At 50.4% G+C, this 20,796-nt stretch overlaps 2 protein-coding genes across 2 annotated transcripts in view; one reads left to right on the top strand and one right to left on the bottom strand.

The window, feature by feature from the left end:
• The window catches only part of SND1 (staphylococcal nuclease and tudor domain containing 1), a 421,903-nt gene that overhangs the window by 52,130 nt on the left and 348,977 nt on the right, over window positions 1-20,796 (bottom strand). The gene's annotated exons all lie outside the window — the stretch shown is intronic.
• On the top strand, window positions 10,217-13,526 carry LRRC4 (leucine rich repeat containing 4). Its single transcript, XM_006041124.4, has 2 exons — window positions 10,217-11,125; window positions 11,320-13,526. The coding sequence occupies exon 2, from the start codon at window positions 11,420-11,422 to the stop codon at window positions 13,376-13,378; it is 1,959 nt and encodes a 652-aa protein (XP_006041186.1). The 5' UTR covers window positions 10,217-11,125; window positions 11,320-11,419; the 3' UTR covers window positions 13,379-13,526.

Genomic DNA, 20,796 nt, shown 5'->3' with positions numbered 1-20,796 from the left:
AAAGGGGAGAACCAGCTCAGAATATTCCAAAAGAAAGAAGAGCAGCGCAGCTGAAGGGTAGAGGTCAACCAGAAAGATGATAAAACATGAGCGCACAGAAACAGCCAGGGCACATGGCTGAGGGCCTGTGGTCCACGGAGCACCGTTTGTGCATGTGTGTGTTTGTGTCACGTTTGTCTCTTTTTTTTTTTCTGGCCCACGTGGCATGCGGGATCTTAGTTCACTGACCAGGGATTGAATCCAAGGCCCCTGCATGGGGAGTGAGGAGTCTTAACCACTGGACCGCCAGGGAAGTCCCTTGGTTGTTATTTGAGTTATGAGGGGGAAGAACACCGGAGCATTCCAAGCAAATCAGTAACATAATCTGACACAGCATCACAAAGATTGTTTAGGTGGCTGCAGAGAATAGACTTTGAGGGAAAGAGGGAACAATCTATGTCTTGAATACTTTAACTTCTAGTTTTGAGTAAATAGTCTGTGATATAAGATGTTAACATAAGAGGAAGCAAGGTGAAGACCATAACCTATAATATGACTATGTTTAACCCGTCTCTAAGTCTAAAATTATCTCAAAACTGTTAAAAACAAACACTGAAAAACACCTGATATCTTGAATGAAGAACTGAAAGGCCTAAATTAGGGGTAATACCAAAAGCAGAGAGGGAAAAATGAAAAATGGATCCTCTCAGAACTGACTTTGGTTAAAAATACTTCCCTCCTATACTAGTTTCCTTATTTTTAATACTACTGCTACTGCTACTATTACTATTAGCTGAGACTGATGGATTTTCCTTCCTTGCTGCTGGTTAGATAATACCACAAAATAAGTACAGTTGTCTATACATATGCAGAATCTGAAGCTTAAAGAAGTGGCTCATATACACAGCATATACAAAGTAGACAAATAGAACCATGATTTGAACCCAGGTTTCTCTGATTCCAGAATACTTTTATAAGCTCCACTACAGTATAATACCCAGTAGTATGTATGCACGCATGAAAGTGAAAGTGAAGTCACTCAGTCGTGTTTGACTCTTTGCGACCCCATGGACTGTAGCCTACCAGGCTTCTCCATCCATCGGATTTATTCATTCACTCTCTCTCTCTCTCCCTCTTTCATTTAACATATTTTCTAGGACTCATTTGGGGGAAATGAAGTGTTTGGGCTTTCACCAACCAAAATATGAATAAACTGAATAAATTTATAAAACCACTGTGTATTTTAACTGCAGGCATGGACTCTTGGTTAAGGATCCAATTTGTGCTGGAGATACTTGAAAAGCCATTTACTCATAACTCTCACTCCCACATCTGCATTTACATCTGCTAGGCTCTGATCTTTAGGCTTTTCTTAAATCTCCAATGAGTGTGAAACTCAACATTTCTGTGACTTAGCTACAGTGGAGCCAAATTTTGTAGCAGTGCCAAGCGGTACTTCTAATACTACTGGTAAATGCTTAGATGTTCTACGATCTTTGGGATAAAAACCAATAGGCCATATAAAGAGTGAGAAAAGTATTACAAAGAGGAATCAAGGCAGATTTTGTGAGTTTCTCTGGTCTACCTGCCCCCTTCTTTTGGTCCACGTCATGATTCCCGTGGCACTGACTAAGGAACCTGCTCGCTTTCCAGTGTGAAGACCCGGTGGTCACATGACCCATACTTGGCTGCTCTCCTTTCCCCCTCACAAGCACAGAACACAGAGGACTTACCTGCTGGTGATTAAGATATACCCTCCCACTTCTCTTCCTAAGTGGCACATCACATTATCACAGTGGTTGAAGATTTGAATGCTGAATAGATTTGAGATTGAAACCACGCTTGTCACTGCAGTCAGCTGAATGAACCCCAGACAGATAATGCCCATGCCCCAAACCCCAAACCTGTAAATGCTACACGATATGAAAGAAGGGTCTTTGCAGATGAAATTAAGGGTCTTTGCAGATGTGATTAAGTTAAGGCTCTTGCAATGACACCACCCTTGCTTGTCCAGGTGGGCCCTAAATTCAATGGCAAGTGTCCCTGTATGTCAGAGGCGGCAGACAGGAGAGGAGAAGTCAACATGACCAAGGAGATGGCCGTGATACAGCCACAAATCAAGGAATAGGACGGTCACTGGGGCTGGAATAGACAAAACGCCAAGCACAGATTCCCCTATAGGCCCACTGGAGGGAGGCTGGCCCTTTCAGATTTTGCACTTTTAGCCTCCAGAACTGTGAGAGAATAAATTTCTGATTTTCTAACCACCAAATATGTGGTAATTTGTTATGTCAGCTTTAAACTCACTTACTAGCAATAAAGTTACTTACTAGTTCTGTGATTGAGAAAGCTTCCTAAATTCTTCTGCAAAATGGGGAATCTAATGGTACCTCCTGGAGAAGGCAATGGCACCCCACTCCAGTACTGTTGCCTGGAAAATCCCATGGATGGAGGAGCCTGGTAGGCTGCAGTCCATGGGGTCACTAAGAGTTGGACACGACTGAGCGACTTCACTTTCACTTTCATGCACTGGAGAAGGAAATGGCAACCCACTCCAGTGTTCTTGCCTGGAGAATCCCATGGACGGAGAAGCCTGGTAGGCTGCAGTCCATGGGGTCACAGAGTCGGACACGACTGAAGCGACTTAGCAGCAGTAGCAGCAGCAATAGTACCTCCATTGCAGAGCTACTGTGATGTTCAACATGGAAACCAACCAACTCTCCAGGCAATATTGCCGTCAACATCACTGTTGTCATTGCCACACGAAGGCAATTAAAGGGAAGGATAAACCATAGGGCTTGTAGCAGGCTAGTGCACCTGAAGACTACATTTCCAAGGCTTTTGGCTGGTCCTCTCCGGGCTGTCTGGCCACACTGATGATGGCGCTCAGAATGGGCACAAACTGTTTATTCCACAGAGGCAGTCGTGAGGGCATTGGGAGGTTTCTCCCTTCCCTCAGACCTGGCAGCCCGAGAAGAAACAGGAAGTCCTAGCAAACTAGCCTCAGAGAAGAGGAAGAGGCCTTGCCATGCTCTAGGTCTTTGCCATTCTTATGAAGCATCTGGTCTTCTCTAAGGCTTTCTGCAAATTGCTCTGGATGGGACCTGCCAGAAGAAGCTTTTTTGTCCGTTTTCTTCCAACATCCTTCTTGGGGGAAAGGGACAGTGGATTTTGAGGGCACTGGGAAGAGTGGGTAATTCCAGAATAGTTGTGTCACCTTGAAGCATCAGGCTCAAGGAATAAAACCCATTCCTTTTTTATGGGTAGTAGTGGCATGGCCATGGGCTCACTACAGGACCACAGGCAAGAAAAACAATCTTTTTTGTAATGGTGACTTTATTCATTAAACAGAAACTTCATGACCCACTGATTCTTGAGGGATATCTGTGCAGGTGGGTGGAAGTGAGAGGAAGATGCAAACATACACACACACACACACACACACACACACACACGTTTGTTGCCTTAGGTGACTGTTTCCTTACAGACCATTTCTTATGTCTTGTCACTAATTCACCAATCAACTGGTGTCTTTCCCTTTGTGAAGGTCAACTTCCATATTTTTCTTTCCTCCTGTTTTCCAAATCCTTTTTCCTTCTGTGGGCTTTTTCTTTTCTTAGTTAAAATGGCAGCATAAAATGTATAAAAATAGACAAGGTGCTTGAGTAGGGCTTGGCAGCCTGACAGTATTGCAAACAGGAGCCAGAGTTGCAGGGAGTACACATGTGATCTTCCTGCCACGGATGGACCTACCTTAAGGGGCCCAAAAGCCTCCTGGAGGCAAGATAGTACCCTGCTCACTCCTGGCAAACCCTGCGAGGCATGGACATCTAGTGGCTGCTGAGGATAATGCCTCAGGGATGCAGGCTGGGGAGTGGTCTACTGTGGGCTTTACAGGAGCTCAATTATCCTGGGGGGCTTCCCAGGGGGCTTAGTGGTAAAGAATCTGCGCCTGCTGATGCAAAAGATGCATTGAACCCTGCCTGGGTAGGGAAGATACCCTGGAGAAGCAAATGACAACCCACTCCAGTATTCTTGCTGGGGAAATTCTATGGACAGAGGAGCCTAGTGGGCTGCAGGCCATGGGGTGGCAGAGAGTCAGTCACGACTGAGCAACTGAGCATGCGTGCAAGTATCCCGGGTCCCCTAAGAGCCAGTCCCCTGGATGACCATTTCCTCCACTTCTTATTAAGGGTCCAAAGTCACTCAGAATGGCTCTGTGGAAGACCATGGTTAGCCCCGCCCAGCAAAGTATAACGAGAGCACCTGCATACAAAAGCACAGAAGACAGGCATTTGGAAGTGTCTTCAAGCCCCAGGTTTAAATGCCAATTAGCCACACACTGCCATCTTGACTGAAGGGCTGAGCTCAGAATTGACACAGGCTCTGATATTAATTAGTTGTGTGGCTCTAGCTAAGTCACTATGCCTCTCTGAACTCCATTAATAACATCTGTTAAATGAGAGATTAAGTCCAGATGATCTCCAGATCCTTTTTAGCTTTAACACTCAGTGACCTATGAGTCTTTTTAGTAGCTGGGAAAATACAGTCTGCTCTGCTTTGGATCTCTGCTTTGGCACTGTGGATCTCTTAGATTCAACTGAAAGAATCATCTGCTTCTCAACTTCGTGGCGCATATCCAAGACTTGGCTACAATCCCAAAGGATCAACCTTCTTCACAAAGCTTCGTATCTGGGGAAGGCTGGGAATCATGGAGTATGAGAGCTGGAAGGAATTTTCTAGTTCATTCCTTTAATTCTAGAAATGAAGAAACTAAGGTTTAGACCTGTGTTAAGATTTGTCACATGTCTAATCAGTGGCAGAAAGGGGACTAGAGCTCAGGTGCCCTACTCTCCGTGCAGGGACCCAGCTGCTGACACAGCCTGGCCCGATCACTGACTGGCTTCTCCAGCTCTATCACAGCGGTCTCTCTGTGGGAAACCACCAGTGAAAACACTCTCAGCACAGTTCTTCCTTCTCTCCTCTCCAAGTGTAAGTCTTCCTCTTCTTATTCCCTGATGGCACCACTCCAAATCAAGGAAGTAGTCAGAATCAGGGACTGTGAGGAGCAACAGACAGATGGCTGGATGATACTCGAGCGACAGGATTAGAGGTTCCAGTGTCGCTTTTTGTTCAAAGGGGCTGTGTGTGCTGCCATGGCCCCACAGCCTCCCTGGTCCAGTGGATAGTTTCTAAGATGCTCCCTTAGCCTCGCTGGCCTACAAAGGGTGAAGCCATCCTATCTAGAACTCTGTGGGCTGCATGAAGCTTGGGCATACTCATCAATATCACTCACAAATATTTACCAGGAGACTGCCTCATTACTAAGTATTGGTTTGATCCTACCCTTCCATCCACCTCCACAACATTTGCTGGGCCTGGCGCTGAACACATGGGGCCTGAATTTGCCCAGATCAGCCAGGCAGGCTTCTCTTTCCTCGAGGGGGAGGGGCAGCCGAATTCCAGTGGACCATCCAGACCCGGGGCTAGGGTCTCCTCTGGAGCTCTACCAGCTCAGACCCAGCTGTGGCAAAGAGAGGAACTTCTCAATAGTAGATTTCTGACTCTCCTCCATGGATCCATGACAGGCTAGATTCACAGCTGTGAGTAAGATGGGAGTGCCCAGCTTGAGGGCTTTCCAGGTGGCACTAGTGGTAAAGAACCTGCTGCCAATGCAGGAGATGCAGGTTTGCTCTCTGGATCGGGAAGATCCCCTGGAAGAGGGCATGGCAACCCACTCCAGTTCTCTTGCCTGGAGAATCCTATAGACAGAGGAGCCTGGCAGGCTACAGTCCATAGTGTTGCACAGAGTCAGACACGACTGAAGCGACTTACCATTCACGCATGCACGTCCTGCTTGAAGCTGATGATGTGCAAATGGGGCTTAGTTAAGAGAGCAAACAGAGCCACTAACAACCCAGATGGAACTAATCTCCATTTCTTTCTTTGATCATTCAGATCAGTTGCTCAGTCGTGTCCGACTCTTTGCGACCCCATGAATCGCAGCACGCCAGGCCTCCCTGTCCATCACCAACTCCCGGAGTTCACCCAGACTCACGTCCATAGAGTCAGTGATGCCATCCAGCCATCTCATCCTCTGTCGTCCCCTTCTCCTCCTACCCCCAATCCCTCCCAGCATCAGAGTCTTTTCCAATGAGTCAACTCTTCGCATGAGGTGGCCAAAGTACTGGAGTTTCAGCTTTAGCATCATTCCTTCCAAAGAAATCCCAGGGCTGATCTCCTTCAGGATGGTCTGGTTGGATCTCCTTGCAGTCCAAGGGACTCTCTAGAGTCTTCTCCAACACCACAGTTCAAAAGCATCAATTCTTCGGCGCTCAGCCTTCTTCACAGTCCAACTCTCACACCCAGACATGACCACAGGAAAAAAAACCATAGCCTTATTGGTGCAAAAGTAACTGTGGTTTTGCATTACTGAATTTTGCTGTTATTGGAATATATTCTTAAATAAATGTATGTTATACATCATTTTAATGTGCATTTCTTGCTTTTTCTTTTTTTGCAAATGACTTACTACTTGCTGTTTACTTTATATTTATTTTAGACTAGGGAAATGATGTTAGACAAAACGCAAATTCAAGCCATTTTCTTGTTCTAGTTCAAAATGGGTCATAAAGCAGCGGAAACAACTCACAACATCAACAACGCAACTGGCCCAGGAACTGCCAACGAATGTACAGTGCAGTGGTGGTTCAAGATGTTTTGCAAAGGCGACAAGAGCCTTGAAGATGAGTGCAGTGGCCACCCATCGGAAAAGGATGACCGACTGAGAGGATCATTGAAGCTGATCCTCTTACAACTACATAAAAAGTTGCCGAAGAACTCAACATTTGACCATTCTACAGTCAGTAGAATGTAGAATGCTTCAAATGCATTTGAAGCAAATTGGAAAGATCGAAAAGCTCTGTAAATGGTTGCCTCACCAGCTGACCACAAATCAAAACAATTGTGGGTTTGAAGTGTCATCTTCTCTTATTGTATGCAACAACACAAACCATTTCTCAGATTGTGATGTATGACGAAAAGTGGATTTTATGCGACAACTGGTGACGATCAGCTCAGTGGTTGAACTGAGAAACGCTCCAAAGCACTTCCCAAAGCCAAACTTGCATCAAAGAAAAGTCATGGTTACTGTTTGGTGGTCTGCTGCCAGTCTGATCCACTACAGCTTTCTGAATCCTGGTGAACCCATCACATCTGAAAAATACGCTCAGCAAATGGATGAGATGCACCAAGAACTACAATGCCTGCAACCGGTATTGGTCAACAGAAAGGGTTCAGTTCTCCATGACAACACCCATCCTCATGTAGCACAACCAGCCCTTCAAAAGTTTAATGAACTGGACTATGAAGTTTTGCCTTATCCACCATATTCAACCTGACCTCTCGCCAATCAGCAACCACTTCTTTAGGCATCCTGACAACTTTTTGCAAGGAAAATGCTTCCACAACCAGCAGGAGGCAGAAAATGCTTTCCAAGAGTGCATCAAATCCCAAAGCATGGATTTTTACTCTACAGGAATAAACAAACTTATTTCTTGTTGGCAAAAATTTGATTGTAATGATTCCGATTTTGATTAATAAATATGTATTTCATCCTAGTTATAATGATTTAAAATTCAAGGTCTGAAAGCACAATTATTTTTTCACCAACCTAACAGTAATTGTTATGACTGAAACAAGTTAAATAAAGGATCTACTTTATCAGTCCCTCCTCTCTCTCCCTTCATCCTACACACATCTCATATACCTTTCACCGAAGTTTTGTTTTCCTTTTATCTTCTGGGTGTGCTGCACAGTATATGGGATTAGTTCCCAGCCCAGGGATGGAACCAGGACCCCCTGCATTGGCAGCTTGGAGTCTTAACCACTGGACTGCCAAGGAAGTCCCTCACTGAAGTTTTTTATGCACTGTTCCCCAACCTTGCCTCTGCCATGAACTCTACGCAGAGTGAACATACTGAACATTTTTCTAACAGTGAAGAAAACACCAAGCTCAGGATTTGAAGACTGGATTGAGATGCTGGCTCTGTTGCTTTCTGAGTGTATGACCTTGAGTATGTTATTTGCCTGCCTGAGCTCAGTACATCCACCCACAAAATGGAGACAACTATGGCAACTGTGTCACTGGGTAAAGGAAGATTAAACAAGAACAGATCCATCCATCTAGCCAGCAGACAAACATCCCAGTAAATGACTCTTGAAGGAGATGAATGAAACCTGAGTTCTTATTGACTGGGAGAAAACTCTGGAGAAACACTTCTACTACCCAAGTTCTAGACATCTGAGCTCTGCCAGGGTTCAAAGACTGGCTCCCCACTTACTATGTGATTTTAGGTCACATATTAACTATTAACGTCATTATTATTTGACTGCAAATGCATAATAAAATGTTGGTTAGCAATGGGGAACCCAACTTGCCAACAATGGAACTGCTTTCACTCCATTCAGGGACTTCAAAAATTCCCTGGCATATTTAAGGAGGTTTCAGGTTACTGGGCAGCAGAGAATGCTGAGATAAGGGTGTGGCACAACCCAGAGAGCTGAGAGATCCAGGACCTCCTCTTCTTAAGCAATAGCTCACGTGGAGGTGGTAGAAAAGCAAGCTTGCCAAGGCAGAGGGGGGCGGGGCACAAGGAAAGAAGCCTGGGGGTAAGCATCACTAAACCAATGCCATATTCTACCAGCTGGCTTTCCAGGGCTGAGCCACAGATGGCCCCACCCCCACTAGGCAGAGAAAGGGTCAGTCGTTTTCTCCAGTGGGAAAAGGCCACCAAGTTCTGTTCCCTCTCCTACACTGGTCCATCCAATGCCCCGGAATCTCCTCTCACCAGAAGTAGGGGCAGGTTGCTACGCAGTTCTTCCCAAGCAGTCCAGGCAACAAAGAGCTGGTTAAGCTCCTGGGGCAGAGGGTTTAAGACCCACTCAGTCCAAACTCTGGGCACGGGGAGGGGAAAGGGCGCGGGGCTGCAAAGAGTTGAAAAGCCAGGGCTCCGCTGCATGAATGAACAACGGGTTGTGCCGCGGTGGCTGGGAGTTCACCTCGATCCTTCCCGTTGGTGGTTGTGCTGTCCCAGGTTGTCATTCCCCTAGCTCCCCGCACTTGGTCTTTCCTTCCACTGTTTGCCTCCCCCGCAACCCTCATTAAGAAAACGATCATTTAAAGCCCCAGTTAAAGCCGAGGTGAGGAAATGTGCGAGGGAGGCGGGGAACAGGACTAATCGGCATCTGGGCAGCAGCGCCCGGGCGGCCGCCCCCGCGTCGTCCCCCACCAACCCCGTGCAGCTCAGAACTCCGAGCGTGCAGCCCGGGCCGAGCGGCCGGTCGCCCCGTCAGCAGTCGGTGGGGGTGAGGATGACGCGGTTGGGGCGGGAGGCCCGCCAACAGCAGTAGCCCCGCCGCGGGCCGCCGCGCCTCTGGCTCCCGGGGCCCTGAGCCCACCGCGCCCAGAGCCCCAGGGTGGGGGCGGGGGCCCCCGCGCGGTCCCTCCGCAGCAGCCCCGCGCCGCTCCAGCCTATCAGCGGCCACCCGGCGGCTCCCTCCGATCGGACCAAAATAGCTGCGAACGCCTGCGACTTGCGCGCGGCCCCTCACTTGACGCTCACTCCGGCTCCTTCGCCCGGCCCGCTCCCCGCGTCTAGAGGGGGCGGGGAGGAAACGGCCGGGGCGGGGGGTGGGGGGTGGGGGGGGAGAAAGGAAGGAAGGAGGAAGGCAGGGAGGGAGGGAGGGAGGGAGGAAGGAAGGAAGGAAGGAAGGAAGGAAGGAAGGAGGAAGTCGGACGGTGGCGCGGAGATCGGGGCTGCGCGGCGCGGGCCGGCGCGGCGCTGGAAGGCGCCGGCGTTAACCCCTCGAGGGCAGGCAGCGGAGGGGGAGCGGTGTTAATACATAAGAGCACTGCATCACGCTAATCTTCTCCCCAGAACAGTATGCGTCAGCAGTACATTCACGTTCTGACTGAAGGACAAAAGGATGAGAGAGCAGTCTGCGTGGCTGCTGCCTGCAACACCGCGAGCCCGGCGCGAGGAGGAGACGGTGGGCGCCGCGCGCAGGGGCCCCGCTGCTGCTGCCGCCGCCGCCGCCGCTAGCGAGCGGGGACCATGTTCCCGGGCTCCGGAGCGTTCCCCGCAGCCGCGACCCCCGCTGCTCACGCCGCCGCCAGCGCCGGGGCCGCTGCAGCAGCAGCAGCAGCAGCCCGCGGGCAGCGCAGCCGCTGAAGGCGCCGGGGGCCGGAGCCCCGAACTCGCTCTCTCTGCACAAAGCCAGAGCCGGTGGTGCGCCGGGGGCCCGGCTGCGGCGGGCGATTCCGCGCCCCCGGACTCCCCAAAAGGGCCTGCAGTTCGGGGCGACCTGGCTGCCGCCGCCGCTGCTGCCGCGCTCCTCCGGCCGGCGGACCAGATCCCGGCGCTGCCTCCACGCCGCTGCCCCTCGGGGGGCTGGACGGATTACTGCTCTTTGCACCAGCAGCCGGCGGACTGGGAAACTCAGCCCAGTTTGGGGCTTTTTAACCCTTAAGAGAAGAGGCGAGGAGAGAAGGGGGTGTGTGTCGAAGAGGGAGGGGGCGAAGGAGCGGCAGACACCTCCTCTTAACTCTCGCAGCACCGCGAGCGAACGACTGCATCAGCTGCCTCGGGCCGGGAGCGGCGACACCAGGAGAGGGGGCAGCGCGGCGGCGGCGAGCGCGGCCTGGGAGGCTGCGGGGCGCCCCCTCACTCCCCGCCTGGTAGCAGCCCCGGAGCGGGCGCGGGGCACCGGAGGCACACTCCGGCGATGAAGCGGCATCCCCCTCGGCTGGTGCGAGCCGGGGCCAGGGTCCAAGGACAAAGCCGGGAAGCGCTGGCGGCGCCCCGCCTCGGGCGGAGGGGGGGGCATGCACCTGCATAGCCCGCCGGGCCTCTGCTCTCCCGGCGCGCCTCAACTCCGCGGCTCCGCTCGCCAGCTCCGGATTTACTAGAAGCCATTTTGTCTCCCCCCACCCCTCCCCTCCCCTCCCCTTCCCTCTGACCTCCCCGCCCCCTCGACTTCCCCCCTTTTGTTAATTAAAACTAAGAAGTGAGAATGGGAACGAGGTGGCCAGCTCCGGCGGAGAACGCTTAAGGACACCACGCCAGTTCTCTTCCTTCCTTCCGAGGTAGGTGACAGCGAATGATTGGGTGGGGATGGTCGCCTCGGGGGGAGAGCAAGTCCCAGCTTTCCGAGGGCTAGTCTGGGCGGGGGGCGCTGGTAGACGAGGGGCCACTCTTTAGTTTTGGCATGATTTTTTTTTTTCTTCCCGGCCGATCTGCTCCGTCTCTCTAATCGCCCCCTCCCCACCTCCTTCTCCAGATGGAAAGAGGAGCTCCTAGCTCACTTAAGCCGGGGTAGGGCTGGTTCTCCTTTCCGAGCCAAAATCCCAGGCGATGGTGAATTATGAACGTGCCACACCATGAAGCTCTTGTGGCAGGTAACTGTGCATCACACCTGGAATGCCGTCCTGCTCCCCGTCGTCTACCTCACGGCGCAAGTGTGGATTCTGTGTGCAGCCATCGCTGCTGCTGCCTCCGCCGGGCCCCAGAACTGCCCATCCGTCTGCTCGTGCAGTAACCAGTTCAGCAAGGTAGTGTGCACCCGCCGGGGCCTCTCCGAGGTCCCTCAGGGGATTCCTTCCAACACCCGGTACCTCAACCTCATGGAGAACAATATCCAGATGATTCAGGCCGACACCTTCCGCCACCTTCACCACCTGGAGGTCTTGCAGCTGGGCAGGAACTCCATCCGGCAGATAGAGGTGGGGGCCTTCAATGGCCTGGCCAGCCTCAACACCCTGGAGCTGTTCGACAACTGGCTGACGGTCATCCCCAGCGGGGCCTTCGAATACCTGTCCAAGCTGCGGGAGCTCTGGCTGCGCAACAACCCCATAGAGAGCATCCCCTCTTATGCCTTCAACCGGGTGCCCTCCCTCATGCGCCTGGACCTGGGGGAGCTCAAGAAGCTGGAGTACATCTCCGAGGGGGCCTTTGAGGGACTGTTCAACCTCAAGTACCTGAACTTGGGCATGTGCAACATCAAGGACATGCCCAACCTCACCCCGCTCGTGGGGCTGGAGGAGCTGGAGATGTCGGGGAACCACTTCCCGGAGATCAGGCCTGGCTCCTTCCATGGCCTCGGCTCCCTCAAGAAGCTATGGGTCATGAACTCACAGGTCAGCCTGATTGAGCGGAATGCTTTTGATGGGCTGGCCTCGCTGGTGGAACTCAACCTGGCCCATAATAACCTCTCTTCTTTGCCCCATGACCTCTTCACCCCCCTGAGGTACCTGGTGGAGTTGCACCTACACCACAATCCTTGGAACTGTGATTGTGACATTCTCTGGCTAGCCTGGTGGCTTCGGGAGTACATACCCACCAATTCCACCTGCTGTGGCCGCTGCCACGCTCCCTTGCACATGCGAGGCCGCTACCTGGTGGAGGTGGACCAGGCCTCCTTCCAGTGCTCCGCCCCCTTCATCATGGATGCCCCTCGGGACCTCAATATCTCGGAGGGTCGGATGGCGGAACTTAAGTGTCGGACTCCCCCCATGTCCTCTGTGAAGTGGTTGCTGCCCAATGGGACAGTGCTCAGCCACGCCTCCCGCCACCCACGGATCTCCGTCCTCAACGACGGCACCTTGAACTTTTCCCACGTGCTGCTCTCAGACACAGGGGTATACACGTGCATGGTGACCAATGTGGCGGGCAACTCCAATGCCTCGGCCTACCTCAACGTGAGCACGGCCGAGCTCAACACCTCCAACTACAGCTTCTTCACCACGGTCACAGTGGAGACCACCGAGATCTCGCCCGAGGACACAACGCGCAAGTACAAGCCTGTTCCTACGACGTCCACTGGTTACCAGCCGGCCTATACCACCTCTACCACGGTGCTCATCCAGACCACCCGTGTGCCCAAGCAGGTGGCAGTGACCGCGACGGACACCAACGACAAGATGCAGACCAGCCTGGATGAAGTCATGAAGACCACCAAGATCATCATCGGCTGCTTTGTGGCAGTGACCCTGCTCGCTGCTGCCATGTTGATTGTCTTCTATAAACTTCGCAAGCGGCACCAGCAGAGGAGTACAGTCACAGCCGCCCGGACAGTTGAGATTATCCAGGTGGATGACGACATCCCAGCGGCGGCACCTGCAGCAGCAACAGCAGCTCCGGCCGGTGTATCAGGTGAGGGGGCAGTTGTGCTGCCCACAATTCATGACCATATTAACTACAACACCTACAAACCAGCACATGGGGCCCACTGGACAGAAAACAGCCTGGGGAACTCTCTCCACCCCGCGGTCACCACTATCTCTGAACCTTATATCATTCAGACCCATACCAAGGACAAGGTACAGGAAACTCAGATATGACTCCCCCCCCCCCCAAAAAAAACTTATACAAATGCAATAGAATGCACACACACACAAAGACAGCAACTTTTGTACAGAGTGGGGAGAGACTTTTTCTTGTATATGCTTATATATTAAATCTATGGGCTGGTAAAAGAAACAGATTATATTAAAATTTAAAAAAGAAAACTCAAAACAAAACTATTTTCTAACTTGTAAGTTCTATTTAAAGGGGGTAGGGGAGGGTTACCTTGGGAATGTTGTGGGGTAGAAGTCACAAGTCAACTTGCTATGTGGCCAGAAGGGATTTCTGGTATACGGTTAAAACTGCTAAGATAAAACCAACTTAAAACACCAACAAACATCCCTAAAGAGTTAGGGTGCGGGCTGCTGAGGGGTGGGGTGGGGGGTAGATGGAATCTGTCATTTTTTTTTTTAGAAGATGCTTCATAGGACCCAGGACTACCCATTTCTATAGACATCTTTCTCAGGCTGAGAGCTGTCTTTGCAGATTTATCTTATTTAAACAAAACAAAAAAAATTCCAAAAAAAAGCACTAAGAATTTGTACTGTGCTTAGAATGTTGAGAGGCAATACATTTTTCTTCTGAGGCCAAGGGGAAGACAGATCTGTAACACGGTGTTTTAAACAGGAAAATCACTGAAATTCAAATGAAACCCTCAAGGGACTGAGGGTGCGCACCCCTGTGCATAGGTCTTCTTGGTTTGTGCACTGGGACACCGTGTGCCCCGCCTGACGGGAGGAGCAGAGAAGGAAGGGAGCTGGCGTAGCTTGCAGTCAAATGCTTTCACATTGTACCAGATTCCTGCAGTTGGGCTTAACCCACTCTGTGCAAGGCATGTGTCTATTCAGGGCTTCCCAGGTGAAGGAGGCGGCTTCTGAAGGGGCCTGGGGGTCCCAGAGTGGGATGGGAGCGGAGAGCAACAGAGAAAAGGTATTCACGGGAGGGCATACATCAGCATAGTGCCATGTCCACCTGTTGTTCCCAGTGTCTGACAAATGATTGTCGACAATGATGGCATTTGATGATTTTCTTTTATAAAGGGTTTGTTTGTTTTAAGGTGGAGAAAGGGAGGAGAGGCTGGGAGTGGGAAGCTTGGGGGAGTGGAAGCTTTTCTCATGCTTGTGATTTGGTGACTATTCTAAATGCTGATTCATTAGGGATTATTACGGCTGATATCAATGGGTTGTGGTGATGGGTAGGGGGGCAGAAGATGGGGAGAGAAGAAAAGGGGGAGACAGAGAGGGCACAGGCTCATTTAAAGTGATGAAGCCTTTCCTCACCAAGGATGCTTCAGAAAAAAAGATCTGAAATCCACAGTTCGAACAAAGTGATGCACACGCACGCACAGTGAGTTGGCCGTGGAGTCCTGTTGAATGTGGCACAGTGGGGCAAAAGGCTTCCCTCTCCCAGGCCTGCCTCAGGAGGAGGGGAAGAGAAAGGGTGGGCGTGGGCGGGGAAGGCAGAGATCTCTGTTATGCTGGTCCATTTAATGATGTAACTTTACTTATTATTTTAGCTTTAAAAGGAAATAAAGAGTTCAGATTTGAAAGGGGGGTAGGGTGGGGGGGTGGGGAAACGCCAACAAAAGAACATTGATTGTAATGTGAGAAAAGTGTATTTTTGTATTTTAATAAATATTGTTCAATTTTTAATTCAATGTCCCTAAAGGGTTAAATTGAGTAAGACCCTGAACCTATAGCTTCTTATGAGCATTGACCGAATCATTTCTATTTAAAGGAATAAAGGGGAGGGGAGGACCATGTTCAATTTCTTTTAAAGTATGGGAACACGTTGAAGCTGTCAACCACTTTTCCTTAGCTTAAATAAAAGTACCCCGATTCTAGTGCACCTTTCACAAGCTAAGTGTGTTAGTCCCTGGCTCTGTTGGGGGTAGAACCGAATTTCCTGTGCCCTGGAAAAGCGGGGGAAATGGGTCAACCTCAGCTCCTGGGACCCGGCCAGGAGTTAAATGCCACCTCAGCAGAAGCTGCTGGTCAGACAGCACTAGCTTTACTGGGGGGACCCTGGGGGACTGAGACTGAAGAGGACTGCAATAATGTTGTTGGGATGAAAAGATCCCTCTGGCAGGGCTGCTCCCATTCTCTGGGTACTAAATAAACAAATGTGTCTCTCGGTGGTGGTGGTGGGTGTCAGTCTCCTGAGGCTTAGCTGAGGAGTGTCATTCAGGCAGGCTGCCTGAACTGGGACCCTGCGTCTCTTCAAGCGCCAGTATTTATACTAATGCAGGGAATCGGGACTGAGTGGGTGTGATCTCCCTGGCGCTGAACAGGGAGAGAGGCGGCAGCACTTTGCAGCAGTTGGCTAAGAAAGGGCCAATTCTTAATCCTCCTCTCTCTCTCTGTGTATTTTGCTTATACAAAATTTCTGGGTATCCGTGTTTGTGGCAGCATGTATGCATGGGCTCACACTTTAAGAAACTGCTATTCATGTTTCTAGGCTACAATGATGTGTTCCCTCTGCCTGTCCTCTGCTACCCTACCCCCAATAAAAAAGAGAGAAAACTGCAGCAGAAAAAAGGGTGGGACTTGGCGAGGACCAGTTGAAAAATGCAAGAAATCACCCCTTTTCCTGGTGCCATAGACACAACTCAGGCTGTTTATTAGAACAGCTTCCCAGGTACACATTCAGAGGTGATTGTGAAGGAAGGAGCGGCCTCAGAAGCAGAGGGTGTGGAGCCCATTTCCTCCCACCCCTGCTCTTCCGACAGCTCTTTGGGCAGTCAGGGAACTATGCAGTTGCTGTGAAATGACAAAGGCTTGGGGGCTGAATAGACATCTGAGGAGAGAGGTGAAGAAACAGGCCTGAGACATTCCTGGGGAAGAGTCCTAAGAACAGATGCACCTGTCCTGGGGGTGGGGCATATTCAAGCTCTGGAATGTAAGGGAGAGGTGTTTTCCCGAAGGAACGTCAGAGGACATTGTGGAGACAGGATATGGTTCACGGGCTTGAGTGTCCTTAGAGCTGTTAGGGGGGTTCCTTTGCTCACTGGGCCTGCTCCCTGACCTGGGCACTGGTTCAGCCTCTAGAGCGGCAATGCTCCTTCGCCATGGTGTTGAGTATGCCCTTCTCTGTAGAAGGCACTTGGGTCAACTTTTCAGAGAGGGGTCCCCTGAGCACCGAAAGTGCCGCCTTTAATGCTGGGCAGGAGACTCATCCTTGGCCTGGCCAAACTGTAGGGTTTGTTAACCTGAGAATGGAACATGGGTTGGCAGCTCGCTGGATTGGGATGGGGGGGTGGGTGTGGGAAGAGTTATAGCAACATGTTAGAGGGAAAAGAGTGCTGCTGATTATATGGAGTTAGGGAGTTTTCGTGACAGAATTTTTTAAAGGCTGTGAAAAACCATGTAGTCTAATCCCTTCACATTTTATAATCAAAGAAACGGAGCCCCAGAGCAACTGAATGATATAGTCCAAAGTCACACTGCTAATTAGGGGAAGAGGTGGGATTGAAAGCCAGGTCTCCTGACTCCCCAAACCAATGTGATTTCTCATTCAACATATTTCCTTCCTGGCCAATATGAAAATGGGACCTTCCTATAGATACTGCTGTGCTCTTTTCTCCTCCCTCTTGGAGCTGTCCAATCTCCTTTGAACCAGTTCTACTGAGCAGAATTCTGACCACAGGGGCCCCAGAGCTGACCCAAGGGCCACGTGTGCTAAGGAGTTGGATTCTCAGGACTACACAAAATAGCTGCCTGATTCTTAGGTTCAATGGCAGACAGAAACCACAGGAATCCTACAGAGGGCAACGACTGCTAGGTAAAAGGTGACGTAGACAAGGCTGGGTGCTCACAGTGGAACGATGGCTTGGTCCTCTCCCAACCTTGGCCTGGGAAGCTCTGCAGAGTAAAGGACTGACAGAGGTCTCAGAGCACCTCTCAGAGCAACTTGTGCACAGTGGAGTGGTTTCTGTTTGTTTGGCTGAACAGTGAGACTGTTTGCGGGGCGGGGGCAGGGGGCTCCTTAACTCTTCTCCATTGCATCTGCCCTAGCCCCAGCTCTAAAATCATGATCTGATTGCTACTCCCATAATCTGCTCTAGGACACTTTATGACTCTCTGGTCATAAAGCTGAATCCTATTGGCAGTGAGGGTAGAGGAGACAAACTAGTTTCTAAGGCCTAGGGACACCAGCTTTATCATGGCTGTTAATATGTACCAAAGCTGGTGGGGCGTGGGGTGGTGGTCGGAGGGAGGGCGGGCAGCATATTAATAGTAGGGTCCCTTCAAGACAATTCCTATTAACGGGGAAGAGGTCCAGAGTCCATGCTCTTCACAGTGAAGAGCTCTGGCTCACCTCAGTAGAGCTGAGTAGAGGTTAACAGAAGGCCAAGTGGGCTTCACTCAGCCCAGGCTACTACCTCAGGGGCCAGGGCCCACAATTATGGCTCCAACATTTTACTGCAACAAAATTAGAGAAGAAAAGAAGAGAAAAAGAGAACATTTATATCCAAACATATGTCTGATTTTATCTCTTCTGCTGGCACTCAGTGCTCCATGCCATCGGCTAATGCAGGCACTGTTCACGCCATTTCAAAATCCTGCCTCAGCTAAACTGCAAGGCACTTTTGGCTCAAAGCACCTCTCTTGGTTTCTATCCATTCAGAAAGCACCCTTTCCCCTGGAGGGGGGAAGAATGGTTTGGGCAGTGGATTAAGGTTGTTTTCATTTTTGCTTTATATTGAGATGAAGTGAATTGCTTCTGGGAGCAGGGATAAAGGCTTCAGGAAGCAGATCAGTGAAATATATGTATCTGCAAAGCAATACAGCATAGTGCTTGCAAGTACAGATTCTGGAGCTGGTCTCCCCAGGCTGAATTCCAGCTCTATCACTTACTAGCTGTGTGACTTCAGACAAATACTCATTTTCCTCATCTCTAAAATGGACATAATATTGGTGTCTACTTCAATACTTCGTAGGTTGTTGTAGGAATTAAAATTTGATGATACTACATAAGGGGAAGACCAACTGACCAGCCTCCATCACCACCTCTATTATTGAACCTCATCCACATCCAAAGAGAGGACACGCCTACTGGACTAGTCTAGTGAGGGGGGACGGTCACCCAGAAGTCCTGGGGAGCATGACAGCACTGTCTACAAGCCCAAGCACTGTGGGAAAGATGGGTTTACTTTTCTTCTTTGTGCTCCATTCTTTAATTGAGCCCTTTAGATGACCCAAGGCGTTGTCCTAGCCCAGGAGCAGATTACCCTTCCTTCTGGCGAGTCAGGAGAAAAGGTAATCTGTTGGTGGTGGTGGTGCACAAGCTGAGAGCTGGGATAGGAAATACTACCAGGAACCCTGGCCTTTGCCAAGAAGGTAATAAGCTTCCTAGTGTCTTCTCAGATCATCTTGTTTCTTTATCAGGGTGCTTTACCAAGGGAGGTGGGCCCACGGAGGCACCAGGAAGGAGAAAGGAGCACAGAGAGGGCAGTTGGGGCTTCAGAGCAGTTTTGAGGGGCTTGGAGGAAAGAAAAACAAGACAGGAGAAAAAGCACCATAATCTGAGCAAGTGAGAGTGGAATGGAGCTATGTGGCAGATACAGAGGCTAAGGGGCTGCAATGCAGTTTGGGAGGAAAGCCAGGGAGATTCCTCTGCCCTCACAAACAGGAGGCTGGCAGGACCCTGGATGGGGGGAGGACTGGCAGTGTGAAATTCATGGCACGGAGCAGAGGAGAAGAAAGGCAGGGAGATCAACTTTCCAAGAGAAGCCTAAGAAAGCAAGCATTTGATTTCCTAATGAGAGGCTAGAATTAGATTTTAGCATGATCACAGGTTTCATCCTCTGGAACATGCCAGCTTTGCTGTCAGTACTTGGGCCAAACCACCTACCCACGACAGTCCTGTTCCCGAAGCTGGAGGCTGTCCACTGCTGGGCGGGGGGTGGGAGATGCTGGAGGCTGTCCACTGCTGGGAGCAACCCCTCCCTCAGGGCTGTAATCAAATTCTGATCCTGACAGGCTCCCTCCTTTATAAGAAGGTACAGTCATGGGAGAGGAGAAGAGGAGATATAGCAGCTCACTGTTTATCCACAACAAGAGTATTATTTCGGTGGTGGTGGTGGGGTTGTTATATAAATCATGTTTCCCCATAAAAATCATGACGACTCTGAGTTCGGTGCTGCACGTGGACCCTGGCAGTGAGTCAGAGAGACGAGGCCGGGGCCCGTGGGGGACAGCCCTGAGAGAGGAGGCTCTCCTGGCCAAGGAAGGTAGCATTTGCAAGGATGGTGCTGTCATTGCTAGCTTAGCCCGGTAAAGATTTTTGGACCTGTAGTAGGGAAGCAGTAAGGCTGAGAGGCCACGCTAACGCCAGCTGTGGGGATTGGATGGACCAAAGTGGTACTTAGCTTTTCAGGTTCATCCATTCTGTGTGCCTAGAAACAACACCAGAGCCATTACTAAGTTGAGATTAATTACTAAATACCAAAGGAACAGCCCTTGATCTACTTGTTTTTTTAATATCCATTCACCTGCTTATATCTCCCATTAATAGAAAGCACACCCTCCATTCCTTCTCCTGTCACAGTTCCCCCCTCCCGTGTGTGTCCAACTGTCTGTCAAGACAGGACCAAGGATGCCCCGCAAGATCCTTCCATTCTAGAAGCCCAGTGGCTCTTTCTTCCTTTTCACAGTCCTGTTTCCTCTTCTGAGGCAAGTCCTTAATCTGTAGTTTCTTACATTTCACAACCCTGGTTTCCCTGTCTGTGCAGGTGGGGATGTAGTCACCAGATAAGCCACTCTACCCGTTCCATGAGTCAGCAAGGATGACGGAGATGAGCTTTCGCACAAGAACTGTTCCCTGTGCAAAGTTTGGTTTCCTGGCCTCAGGCTACTGTTCCCCAGGCTTCAAGGCCCAACCCACTCACCCAGGTTCATTAAGGACACTCAGACAGGTCCTCCTACTCAGGTTCCACCCTGGAGGTGAACTGAATGAGCTGGAGGCAATTCCCTGGATAGTGCCCTGGTGTCTGCAGGAATGCACAACACATCCCTTGCAGCAGGCCCATCACAGTGCTAGACATGGAGCCCAGGCCTCAGATATGGACTGCCTGTTCCCGCAGCCCCCCAGCTGCAGTGGCTACAGTGATAATCTATTACCACTGCAAGAAGACTTAATTTCTGGACTTAAAGGAAGTCAGATAATACTTTATCCTATTAGCGTCTGCCTGTGTGAATTGACAATGGCTTCCTTCTGACATGACAGTGTATTCTTCCCATTCATCTCTTAAGGGGATGAGTTGGGGAAGTCTGGAGTTAAGATTGGAGGGAGGGCTGAGGAAAAGACTGCTAAAGGAACCAGAGGAAGGGAAGATACTTTTTCAATGGGGAATGGGGAGAGGAGGCTTAGAGGGATATGGCAACACTGAGACAGCTCAGAAAGCATGCCTGCA

The sequence above is a fragment of the Bubalus bubalis genome, chromosome 8, assembly GCF_019923935.1.
Source record: "Bubalus bubalis isolate 160015118507 breed Murrah chromosome 8, NDDB_SH_1, whole genome shotgun sequence".
Lineage (NCBI taxonomy): Eukaryota > Metazoa > Chordata > Mammalia > Artiodactyla > Bovidae > Bubalus > Bubalus bubalis.
This window is presented reverse-complemented; position numbering and strand designations above follow the sequence as displayed.

Coding starts and splice junctions, on each gene's coding strand:
- LRRC4 (XM_006041124.4), top strand. CDS start 11,420: ATGAAGCTCTTGTGGCAGGTAACTGTGCATCACACCTGGAATGCCGTC.